Below are 13,692 nucleotides of genomic sequence, written 5' to 3'. Positions count from 1 at the left end.
GTTGTATATGTCCTATGTTGGTAGACATCCACGCTAAGCACGTAGTGGTCCACCGCTTTCTATATCTCGTCCTGGGTGGCCACTGATAAGGTCTCTTGCATGGGACCTGTTAGGGCGCCCTACACTTGTGAGCTCGTCCCCTTGGCTGCTCTGGTCGCTGAGGTATCCATTGCTCCTAAAGTCTGAAAAAGGGCGACATGCAAAGATAACTCAATCTCCGTACAATGTTTCGTACGATGATATGGAAGAGCAAAAGAAACCCTAATGTACCTTTCTTAACCCCTGGAAAAACCCTAAAAACCCTTGGGGATGAATCCCCAAGGATTCGTGCCCTAAGTTTTCACTTTTTATAAAGAAAAAAGTTCTCTTCTCACCATTGTCTGGAAATACACACCATAAGAGCTTGCCAGACAATTCATACCCACCATTACCGCAAAAGTCAAGCAATTAAAAAAATAATAGAAGAAAACGAAGGAGAAATCTTCTTTACCTCTTGGCTGCTAGGAATGAACTTCCTGTCGTAACGGAGAGTGCATATCAACTGGAAGAAAGACGTATTGATTTTGCAAGAGTTTTGTTTTCTCTCTGAAAATATGAGTTCTGTGATAAAACTTGAAGCAAACCCAAGGTTTTATAGGGGAAAAAACGACTATTGGTTTCCCTAAGCAAGCAACACTTGGGCGGGATCGTTTCTCGTCATTGATTGCGACCACATGTCGTTAATTCGCGAGAAAAAGTAACCTCCATGCTTCGTGAATGTCAATCGACACTTCCCTCCATTAGAGCAACCAAACGTTGGGGCGGTTACCTCCTCCACATTAAATGCACCCTTATCCACATTTAATGCTCTAAAAGAGAATGTCGTTTTAGCATGGCTTGCATTTAATGCGCATGACTGGCACTTATTGTGCAACATACACGTCTGTCAAAATAAAGATTATTTTATTGACCAAACTAGCTATCAAGTGCAACGGATAATATCTGAAGAGGTCGTTCGAGTAAAACACTTTTCGCCGTGTATCGATTTAGAGACGATGTGATTCCTTGCTTTCGATAAAAATGTGCTAAGTATTCTCAGGTCACAAGTCGCAGATGAGATTCAACGCATGTCAGTATGGCACTGAGTAGGATCTGACCCAGGTCGCTGAACCTGTGGGAGAAAGCCGCCTCAGGTTGCTTGTGTTATTCTTAGAGACTTATGTTGTGACCTCCTTACGGCTCGATTAGCTCGATCAAGCGTCATTCGGGAGAAGTCAAGTCGCAGCCTAATCATGAAGTTCTCAAGGTTCAATCCTAAACCTTAAAAACTAGGGGGCTTCTTTTATGCCTAAAAAGTTAGGGCTGATGTAGGCTCTCGTTAGTAAGGGCCAATCAGAATTCAAGGAGGCTTTATGTCGTCTAGACGCTACCTCGTCGCGTAATGGCGGAAGATGTATGGTTCTCGTCAGTGCAACAGGTGAATGCCAGACTTGCGAGTGGCTAGGAATCATCCACCTGCCCAAGCCCTACGCAATTTAAGGACGTCTCTCATGCAAACAACCAATGGAAAGCGGGTTAGGAATTATACCACACCTGTTGGACTGCAGACTCATGATTATTACCTTGAATCCTCCAACTATAAATAGATGGCTCCTCTCTCATTTATGGGATTGACTTATCTTTAGTCTTAAACATCATACATTATCTCTTTCTCTCTCTATATTCTCTCTAGATTGTAACTCAGCTCGCTGTACGCGACCTAACTATAACCATCTATTAATACAACTACAGTGGACGTAAGATTCCCTTATGAGCATCCGAACCACTTTAAAAACTATCTTTTTATTTATTCTCTCGCTTCATATTTTCATACCACGTGTAATTTCTAAGCTTACTTAGCACTTTGCACATGTGAGTCGTTGGTGTCAAAATCAAGCATCAACAAATTCCTTCCACATTTTTTTTTTTTTTTGATAAAATTCATCTTACTCTATCAATTCAATTGTTGTAAATGTTCTCTTCGTCTATTTTTCTAAATTCTTTAATTAAAAACAACGTTGTTCATTTTTTTCTTTATTAAATGTTATTTCCTAGTAACATATTTTTTATATATATTTGAAAATTTTATTATTACTCCCAAATATTAATTTTTTGGCCTCGCCCCTCATTTTTTATTTTTAGTTTTAATAATATATTAGCTCGGTAAGCAATCCCTTAATAAGAAAATCTTAGATTTAGTTTTAATAATATATAAGCTTTTGATTCTCCATTAAATTTGCGTTAAGACACTTCTATTAACAGCCACCGAATTAAGATATTAGATATGTAAAACTTTTTTTTTTTTTGTTGATCAATCAGAAACCGATTTGGTAATTACTTAATTGATACTAAAAATAATAGAAAGAAGAAAACATAAGTTTATATGATTTTAAATTGGTTGCACCTACCTTAATGCAATGTGAAGAAAGGTTCATTTTATTCATAATTGCATTAAGTTGCTGCTATCTTTCACTTTAGTTGGTTGACCACAAATCATTGTTTCTTCATTAATTGCTTACAACCCACACTTAACCATCATTTAAAAAATATTTATTATTATCTTATATAAAAAGTTGAGATTTTAATTAATATGATTGTTGATGTAACAATTCTATATTTATAAGATAAATAATTATAAAGAATATTATTTTATTATATTAATATAGTATTAACGCATTGAAAGTCATAATGCCAAATCAATCAAGACTTAAACATCCAAAGTCCAGATCTCTACTTTTTATACGTAAAGTTATCATAAGTTATTATTATTGATTTAAAGTATTACCATATTGTCAAATTACTATTTTATCCTTTATACATAGCAAACACAAACTCTATTAATTGATACAATTACCAATCTGAAAACAAAAATAAATTACTATTGTGATTAAAAAATAATTAACTATATACATTTATCTATTTTTTGACAGTTGAGGTGGGCCACTAAAGATTTCTTTAAAAATAAAAAATTAATATTGTTATTCCACAACTGTTGAACAATTTTATGTGTACCCTTTATCATGATCACAGATCATATCAATGGTCCCAATATATTTTCTTATGAATGCAATTAATTTTGAAGTAAGCACACGTAAATTAGGTCTCATGAGGATTTATTACAACGTTGCTCCTAAGGTTTGATAGGAAAATGCTTTCCCCTTAATTTTGGGAAATTAATGCTTTCACTCCTAGACAAGTTTCGTTAGTTAAATTTAATGGTTCAAGGTTGCTACTTCCGAATAATAATTTTGTTAGTTAAATGTTAACGTTCAAGAGGTAGAAAAGATGTTAAGAGTAAAACATTGTTAGCATTTTTAATAAATGATTCAAAGTTATGGACAAATGATTAGAACTTTTGGTATTTTGATAATATTACAAATTTCTTAAATGTAAAATGATAAATTGCACCTTTATGTTAAACCGACAGAATCTCTATTTAGGGGTGTTAGCATTAGATAAAGAACACTTTTTTTTTTTTTTTTTTCATCCAACCTCACGGGTGAAAATGTAATAAACTTGTCCCATAATAAATAATTGAACAGTTACATAATGAATTTGGTTGAAGGTGTTTGTCAATTGTCAATTGTCAAATGGTCACCACACACTCAAAAGTTAGCTATCAAAAGGAAGAAAGGCACACAACTAAGCCTATACTCTTATTATTATTGCTTATAATTATGCTTTAATGCAAGCAATGTGCTATCTAACTCCTTTAAACTCTTTTATTTTTCTCTTTGAAATCTCAACCAACACTTTTACATAAGAGGAAAGAAAGGACATTTATTTGTGGTGGAACCATATTGCCCTTAATATGGTTATATGAAAGAGACTTCACATTCAACAATTATAATATGTATTTATTAATGCTCCAAACCCAACAAAACAACATGATGATACCAAAATATAATTTAGTTTTGTAGTTATTGCTTGTGATATTAGCATTTAATATGAGTTCAAAGATCAAGATATTTGATGTGGGGTTGCATTTATTTTATTTTTGTTAATCGAAGGTAATTAGGTCTGATATTAACTTGGTATCTCTTCATGTCATTAGATTGTATACGATGAATGGTGCGTAAAAAGTATTAAAAATTATGTTAAGTCATAATATCCCGACTCATATTTAATTTATTACTTGAAATAATTTTTAGATTTCAGAAGCACTAAAAACAGTATAATATCTCTTCCTTGAAATGTATAAAAGAATTTATATAAATAAAAGTTCAATTGTCATAGTAGAATTAGAAAGGGAGAAAAAGAACATAAAATGGTCACGGGACTAATGAGCAACATGGACTTCATGTGATCTTGCATTATTGATGATTTTTTTTGTTTGCCTGCTAATATTAACAAGTCTGAAAATGAAAGTCTTATAAACTTTACATTTATTTTCAATTTTATATTAATTGGACTAACTATTATTATTATTATTATTGTGATTTTAATTAGGGATGTTTGATATCCAAACCAAATTGATAAAACCTATAGATCTAAATGAAAACGAGGCAAACTTAATTTAATTTAACTTGATGAATTGATGGATGAATTTAATTAGGTCTAAATTTCAAGAAAATGATAGTCGAAATTATTTGGTTGGTGGAACCTTAGAACAAATAACTCATAATATATACACATAACAATAGAAAACTTAATTAATTTTTTTTAATGAGATTGGGTGTCATATTCATTAATCCTAAACCAGTCTTAATTTTAGAATTTATTATTACATGGTATTTTTATGAAATTTGGTGTAAAGTAGAATGTGATATCTCTCACCGCCAATTATTCCTACCCCAACTACTGTAGCTCTCCTTAAAATTTAACAATATTATGATGTATTTAAAACCTACTTCCCATTTTGTCTTTATATCGAACGTTAATCACAACCTTCAATATTACTCATTTAAGAATAAAATTAGGATATTCATATTAAACATTAAGGGTGTTCAAAAAAATGTAAAAACCGAACCGAAAACCAGTTCAATTACGGTTCAACGAATTAAAAAAATCGGATTTTAGGTTTGGTTTCTGGTTTGGGTGAAAATGCAAACCGGTTAACTAATATATATATAATTAAAATAAAGTAAATAATCATTATGGATATTATATATTAAAATAAAATAAAAATTAAATTTATTTGTATCAATTTTTAATGTATTGTTCGTTGTGGTTAATGGATATGTATGAATTTTTAATTTTTTATTTGGATATATATTGTTGATGTTCACAATTTAATTCAGGAAAAAAAAAAAAAAGTTTTATCCAATTTAAGGGGAAAACCGATTCAAAACCGATTAACCGATTTTTTCAAAGCGGTTAACCGATTCGGTTCGATTCAAGAATTTTCTTGAACTGAAAAACCGGTTCGGTTCAAGATTTTGAACACCCCTATTAAACATCATCAATAATATAATTTTTATTAACAACTCATCGCAGTTTTACTTTTTATTTAATTAAAGATTAGATTTGATCTAATTCTACTCAACATTATTATTAAATTTAAAATGTAAAATGTATTAGTCAAACATTGACTTGAAGGGGTAAAATATTATTTAAGATAACTGACCTGAGGGGAAACTTGTTATTTCATGATACCTCAAGGGGTAAATTGTAAGTATTTATCGTATTTATTAATTATTATATGAGGAACGCAGCACAGAAATTTCCAAATAGAGTAGTAGAAAATAAAAGGGTGAGGTGACGTGAGGTAATCAATCAGAAAGGCTCAACGCCAACTATTTTTAATTTGGAAAGAGCCCCCGTGAATTCGATAAATAACAACGGCGGAAGCGCGGGGATTCTAGTTACTACTCTTTCTCTCTCTCTTTCTTTTATCACTCTTTCTCTCTCAACTATAACTACCTCTAGTTTTCCATCATCAGATCGATCAACAAAACAACTCCCAACTCCAACTCCTATCTCTCAAATGCATGTAAAAAAATGATTCTCAAAACTTCTCTCCGCCATGACTAACTCCTTTCTTCCTCCTCTCAGGTTCGTTTTCTCCAATTCCATCTCTTTATATATATTATACATTACCTTCTAATTCTCTTTTCTGGGTTTTTTTCGTCTTTTATTTCAAAGTTGCTCTTCTTTATATACGGATCCCTTTTTCTTATGTATGAGTTGATTTTATGTTTTCACTCACGACGGGTGTAAGACATTTTATTTGTATTTTTTTTTTTCCCTTGAATGCTAAAAAATGTAGATTTTTTATATGAAAATCACTGCAACTCTATGTTAAATCTGCATTAAATTCTGATTGCAGATCAGTTGTTTTCATATTTTCTCATGTATGTTACTTTTTAGTTTATACAGTTATTTAATTTTTAAGTTTTTTTCCTTAAATTTGGATTTTATCAGCTGAAAAATATATGAATACACATTAAATTGTGATTTTAGTTTTAGATGAGAAAAGAATGTAATATTGATTTAAAATAATTTAGATGATGGATACATTAATGGAGTAAATGGGGTGAAGATTCATTTTGGTTCTTCATTATCTTTAGCATTTTCTAATTTATTAAGCCTTAATTGTTGCCATTTTAGATGATTTTAATTAATTTATATTTTGTTTGTGTTCAATTAATTAGCTTATTCGTTTCCAGGAGATGGGGAAAAAAGGGAGTGGCTGGTTCTCATCAGTAAAGAGAGTGTTTCAATCATCTTCTAATAAAGAATTATCAGGGAAAAAGGTAATTAATTTTTATTTTGACTTCTAATTTAAGCAATGATTTGATGTTTTGAGTACTAATTAAGCAATTTAATATTTTCTTTATGACTTGTTCTTTTTGGCTAATTCTTTACTTTTTTTATTATTTATTTCTCTATTAACTTTCACTTTCACCCTACACCTAATTTCCATACATATCAGCCAAAATTTATGGTATTAAATTATTACCTTTTAATATTTTTGTTTTCCAAATTTGTAGTGTAGCATTTTAATACAAGTATATATGTTAGCTACAAATTATAAATGTGATAAAAATTAGATCACGTGTATTGATATTCAGAATTTTGAATATCTTTTTTTTTTTAATTTTAACATTTCATAAAAAATCTCAACCATTACTCCCTTATATTAATGTAAATTGAACTTAGAGTTAAAATATTTACTTAAAAGTTGTAAAGATTTGAAACATGTGAATTAGAAGCTAATAAATAGAATTTCTAGAATTTAATAAATAGTAATTAGAAGCTAACAAACATTTAAATAACATAATTAATTTACCCTTATTTAAATAAAAATATATTAATATAAATAAATAAATACATGTTGGTGAAATTCCTTTTCATTGATACTAATTTGCCGGCCAATGCATGCATGCATACCGGGTCAAGTGAAGTTTTAAACAACATAAATAATTTAACCTTATTTACATGTATATTTACTTTTTATTTATTTATTTATCTAATATTATTAATTTTTAATATATATACAAAAGTTCAAACGACACACTTTTCCAAGATCCGAATCTCTTATTAATACTAAAAAAATAAAAACAAAATTTTGGGGCATGTTTGATTTATAATCTGAAAATAATTTTTAAAAACTAAATTACGATTTAGATGTGAGTTATGTCTTAATATTTTTAATATTTGAAATTGTGTTTGATATGAAATTCAAAATTTATTTTCTGATAAAAAATAGTAGAAAACGACATTTAATTGTTTTCTGATTTTGTCCTAATTTTTAGATTGTATGGGAAAACTATTTTGAGAAACATTTCAACTCATTTTTACTAACACATTTTGATAAGATTTTTGTATCCATTGTTTTTAAGAACAAGAAAAAAAAATTTAAATTCTACATCAACAAGCCCATAATTAAACTTTGGAATATAAAAGACACCAAATTTTATCTTTCAACATGAATGTAGGATAATGAACAAGATCTAATTTTGAAAAATGTAGATATATTATATACATTGAAAATGGATGGTATATATAAATTTTATTGAATAAGTATGAATCATTTGTATGCATATAAAGATAAGGTAACAATTATTGAGGGCATATGGAAATCATATTGAAGAAGACCAACCACCAAAGCTTAAAACTTTACTCCATCGAGCCATCCAGGACCATTGACGCATATATGCCGTTAATATGAAATGTATGGTCCCCTGTCATCATGGCCATAAAACGTTACGGCCTCCATTGACATTTTCTTATCATGCCACCTCACCCATCACATCATCCATGTGCTTTATGAGTCTCATCACCATCATGCCACATTTAGAGTTACCCAAAAAAAAAAAAACAAAAAAAAAAAACATATGTTAAATTTGATAATATTATCATATCATTACAATTCTTGTGTTGCTTGAATTATTGGTTTCATAATGTTACCAGACTAGTATAAACCATTGGATGTGATCGACAATACTTGTTGATTGCGTATTTGATCATATCCAATGGTTTAAATTGGCCCTGTAATATTACTGGCTTAGAACAGTATGATTCATGTGGGTGGGTGATGCAGTAAGAATGGATATTAATGCAGCTGAGACTGAGTAATGAGATGGTTTTTTGCAGAAAGATAATGTAGATAAATGGCAATTACAAGAGGCCCCAGAGGTAGTGTCTTTTGAACATTATCCGGCAGGGAGTTCACCGGATGTGACAATTGATGAGAGCACGGGATCAACTCCGGTGACTAATTCTGAAGATAGAAATCATGCAATTGCCGTTGCTGTAGCAACTGCTGCTGCAGCTGAAGCAGCTGTTGCCGCAGCTCAAGCAGCAGCCAAGGTTGTTCGATTGGCTGGTTATGGCCGCCACTCCAAGGAAGAACGCGCTGCAACTCTGATTCAATCTCATTACAGAGGCTACCTTGTAATCTTCTCAATTTGAATCAATACATTGATTGTTTTACTTTTTTATTTGATAGGAAATTATATGACTGAATTATTTAGGCTCGGCGAGCTTTGCGAGCGTTAAAGGGATTGGTGAGGCTACAGGCCTTAGTAAGAGGCCACAATGTGCGAAAGCAAGCGCAAATGACAATGCGATGCATGCAAGCGCTGGTGCGAGTGCAGGCGAGAGTAAGAGCACGCAGGCTCCAATTGTCTCACGAGAAGCATCACAAGAAAGGGAAGACAGAAGACAAACAAGAAGAAGATGAAGAATTGAACAAGCCCAGGAGCCCGTTGAAGCAGTATGGTGGCGGCCGCCATCAAAAGTCTGAGAAACTCAGCGAAGATGCTTCAAGAAAACATGATTCTTTGATGAAAAGAGAGAGAGCCCTTGCTTATGCTTATGCCTATCAGGTAAATGGTTTATTAGCTATAAAAGTTACGGATTGCAGGATTCTTTAATCTTGGTGCACCTAAAATTTTCGGGAAAGAGTGTATGAAATAAACCCTTTTTGCATGTTTAATTGGCATTTGAGAACGATTTTTTTTTTTCCCAAATTCAAGACAGTATAAAAGGAATAATTCAAAAGGAATAGTCTATTTTACAATTCCTCCAAAAAATTGCTAATGTTCATGTCATAATTTATTGCAACAACAATATCAACAGCAACAGCAGCAACATCAGCAGCAACCCGTACAACCTGAGCACACAAATGGCAAAGATGCTGTTGAACTCTATGGCCAGGAGCATGAAAGAGCGCAGTGGGGATGGAACTGGCTGGAGCGTTGGATGTCGGCGCAGCCCTATCACAGCCGTCACTTACCCCAACACGAAGCTTCATACATGACACTCACCAACACCTCCACAACCGACGACATGTTATCGGAGAAAACCCTTGAAATCGACTCCAGCAACGCAACCGCCACCGCCATACCTATGCAGCTCGACCGCGACTTGCTAGACTCTAACTCTTACTCAACGCGCCAACTGCAGCATAGACAGCCAAGCTACATGGCGTCAACGCAGTCAGCGAAAGCGAAGTTGAGAAGTCAAAACATTAACCAAGGGACTATCAAACAAAGAAGTACTCCAAGTACACCACAATGGAACACATCAACAAAAAAAAGTACATCAGTTTTTGGTTCAGGCTATGATTCTTCTAGCACTTCTGGTGGTGGAACAGCAAGTTATCAAGCTCCAAGGAGTCCAAGCCAAGGTTACAGTAATGGGATCCGGGTACAAGTGAGGCGGGTTTCGGGTCTTAGCCCGGATTATTGTGGTGGGGCTGAAGATTGGGGCAGGCTGCCTCTTAGTGGTGGTGGTGGAGGTGGTCATGGTTGGAGGCATGATTTTGTTTGATTGAATTAATTTTGAATTTGTGTAATAATTTCTTATATAATTAACGTGTAATGTGATGAAATTGAAGTTGCAACATGTTAATTAAAACATTTACTATATATTTAATTATTGTAAGGTGAACAAATTTTGAATTTGTAATATAATGTTTTGTTTGTGTGATTAATTTATCCTTTAGATTGATGAGAGATAAATTTATTTTTATGTTCGGATTGACAAAAATCTTTAAAGAAACATTTAGAATTTGAGAGTGGTTTTCAAATGCAATTTCAAAAAAAAAAAAAAAAGTTTAAAAACAATAAAAAAATAATTTGAATATTGGATTCGGATTCTCACATTATCTAATTTTGTCAAAACTTTGGAAATATTTGTATTATAAAAGGGTCACTTTTAGTTGTCGATTTAAAGTTTTGGACTTTGCAGTGAGGGCAAAACAGAAGTGTAGAAGAGATCTTCATTTGGGAACTACAATTTAGAACTTACAATTTTGTTTGAGAATAAAATAAAATCAGGTAAACAATGAGTTTTTAAAAATAAATAAAATAAAAGAATTAATCTAATTTAAAGCTTTCAATAATAAAAGACTCATATATCCCCACAATCTTGTTAACAAAATAAACAAATAAACACGAAGAGATGATCCAAATCTACGATCATAAAAATATAGAATCTACTCTTAATAGTTTTGGGATTATAAAACGAATTTTTTTAGGAAACTACCAATCATAATTTAACTATATACAGAATCATACTACTCATGTAATCAGTGACCTAAAATTTTTGATAAGAGGGGTACCATAGAAATATTAATATTTAAAGGATATATAGTTTATATAACATAATTATTTTTTCATCATGTTATAATAATTTAAAATTTTATACTTAAAAAAAACATGAATTCTATTATTCAAATTTGTTTTGTTCTAAACTATTGAGATATAATAATTAAGTTCAAGTAGAGCAAGACATAAAAAATAAGGAAGAAAAGAAAGTGAAAACTACATCATATTTAATCATAAATAGATTCATTAAAACTCTTTAACGAGATTTTAAATTTTTTTTTAAAAAAAAAAGAGATCGATAATACTTTAGTTAAATAAAATAACAAAATAAAAGATAAACTAGTATAGAATATACAAAGAATTAATTAAAAACTAAAAATAAATGATATTAAATAGGATTACTTTTTAAGAGGGCGCAATGCAATTATGTAAGAGTATCAAGGGATTTTTAAGCGAGCCTTCAAATTTTGGTTAGTTTAATTTTTTTTTGGTTGAAGTGAAAATGGAAAAAATGCGGGGAGATTTATTTGGTTAGGACAAGTTTTAAAAGTAAACTAAAATGGAAGGATGATCTGCAACGCGCTCTTTAAGTTGAGAAACATGTAAGGTAGGGTGGATGCAAGATTACAGAGAAAGCTCCAGTCTACAAAATGTGCGCTTGGTCCAATGTTGATCAGCTTGGTCCTTTATACGACATTGACCTTGCTGCAAATTTGTTGTGAGATGTTTAAGGAACTAGTCTCGTTCTCTTAAAGTCATGATCAACAGGATTCACCAAAGTTGAACCAGGTATATAAGTCTCAATACATGGTAGAAGTAGGCCATAGCCAACTTGGATTGGTGACATTTTGAGGAAACTTGTTTAATTACAGCCACAAAATTGAAGTCTTGGGCTAAGAGGATGGGAGTCCATTAATGAAATCCATTGACTCATTAGACCAAACTTTAGAGGGAATGGGCGATCGGAGAAAGGTTAAAGTGAAGCCAAAGTTTCAGTCTTATTTCATTGGCGAATAACACATGCATTTTAATAAACTTTTTTATGCCATGTGTTATGTCTATAAAGTCATGCTTATGTCTGCTCAATAAATATCTTTTTGTACTAGCTGCCAAGTCCATATCTGCTCAAAGATATTCATACCAACCCTATCTCATTTCAAGAGATGAATGGACGAGAGCCTTCTATGTGTCAAGACAACTTGCAAAACACTCATTACACTAACCTCAAAGGTGTATAAATTGACAATTCTCTTCCCGAAAAGGAAGGCTAGGCATATGAGAGCTAGACATAGATTTGAGCCCAATTCTTTCTCTCTGTAAACACTGTATTTTTTCATCTTTGTATGCCTTACGGGCAATATCATAGAAATAGTCAGAGATCAATAAAATAACAGTGGATGTAGGAGTTGCTTGTTTAAGCATCCGAACCACTATAAAAACCTCTCTTGTTAGCCTATTATTTATGTTTTCTGCAACATATATAATCTTAGCTCCATATTCAAATCTCATGAATCCATCACATGTAATTTCTAAAACCCTCTTAGCGTTTTGCATGTGCAAGTCGTTGGCATCCAAAATCAAGTGTCAACACCATGCAAGTAAAAATTTATTGAAATGCACTTATAAGTTGGCAAAATTCTTGAATGATAAGCCAGCAGAGAAGAAAAAAACTCTTCTGTTATTTTCTTACACCAGTATGATGTAGTTGGAACAACTATGTGATCCTTATGTCTTAGAATGCTATCAGGAATTGAATGAAGGACATTGGCCACCAGTTTTTAGAGTTTTTGATCTCTTGGAGTTAGTTATACTTTGATAGAATTTGAGGTAGACCTGACCCAGGCCTTCACTACAACAAATATTAAATTTAGGGATGAAATATTTAGGGACAAATTTAGTTTTGTCCCAGAATGGTCATTTTAGGGAATGAAATTATAATTTCGTCACAAAATGCTTAGCACTAAATTTCCAACCCACGCCAACAATGCCATTTGGAGAGAAGGATGGAATAATATGGAGGGAAATCATTCTGGGACGAAATTTATTATTTCTGGATGAAAAATTTTGTAGCTAAAAACCTTCTTTTTCTAGGATGAAATTTTTTGTTTCTAATTGTATAAAATTTGGAAAACTTATTAGGGACGAAATATAATTTTGTCCTCGATTGTAAAAATACATTTTGAGGGACGAAAATTATTATTTTTGGACGAACAATTTTGTGGCTAAAAACCTTTTTCTTCTGGGACAAATTTTTTTTGTCTCTAACTGTACAAAATTTGGAAAATTCATTAGGGACGAAATATTATTTTTTCATATATTTTGAAAAATACATTTTTAGGGGTAAAATTTGGAACTACAACAAATGTTTAATTTAGGGACGAATTCAGTTTCATCCCAGAATTGTCATTTTAGGGGACGAAATTGTAATTTCATCAAAAAATGCTTAGCACTCAATTTGCACCCCCACCAACAATGTCATTTGGAGGAAATGATGAAATAATATAGAGAGAAATCATTTTGGGACGAAATTTATTATTTTTGGATGAAAATTTTTGTAGCTAAAAGCCTGTTTTTCTAGGACGAAATTTTTTGTCTCTAATTGTACAAAATTTGGAAATTTATTAGGGATGAAATATGATTTTATCATCGATTGTGAAAAATGCATTTTTAGGGATGA

The 13,692-nt window shown here is 31.8% G+C and overlaps 1 protein-coding gene across 2 annotated transcripts; it reads left to right on the top strand.

Moving 5' to 3' along the window:
- Positions 1–5,785: 5,785 nt before the first annotated feature.
- Positions 5,786–10,399, top strand: LOC116116770 (protein IQ-DOMAIN 1). 2 transcript variants are annotated; one of them, XM_031402817.1, is made up of 5 exons: positions 5,786–6,012; positions 6,627–6,713; positions 8,557–8,856; positions 8,937–9,290; positions 9,544–10,399. In XM_031402817.1, the coding sequence occupies exons 2-5, from the start codon at positions 6,630–6,632 to the stop codon at positions 10,234–10,236; spliced, it is 1,431 nt and encodes a 476-aa protein (XP_031258677.1). In that variant the 5' UTR covers positions 5,786–6,012; positions 6,627–6,629; the 3' UTR covers positions 10,237–10,399. The 2 variants fall into 2 exon arrangements, with proteins under 2 accessions (XP_031258677.1, XP_031258678.1); XM_031402818.1 differs by having other exon boundaries at positions 6,612–6,713.
- The last annotated feature ends 3,293 nt before the right edge of the window (positions 10,400–13,692 follow it).

Source organism: Pistacia vera, unplaced genomic scaffold (genome assembly GCF_008641045.1).
Source record: "Pistacia vera cultivar Batoury unplaced genomic scaffold, PisVer_v2 Contig782, whole genome shotgun sequence".
NCBI lineage: Eukaryota > Viridiplantae > Streptophyta > Magnoliopsida > Sapindales > Anacardiaceae > Pistacia > Pistacia vera.
Note: the sequence above shows the minus strand (reverse complement) of the source record. Positions and strands in the feature narration are given on the sequence as shown.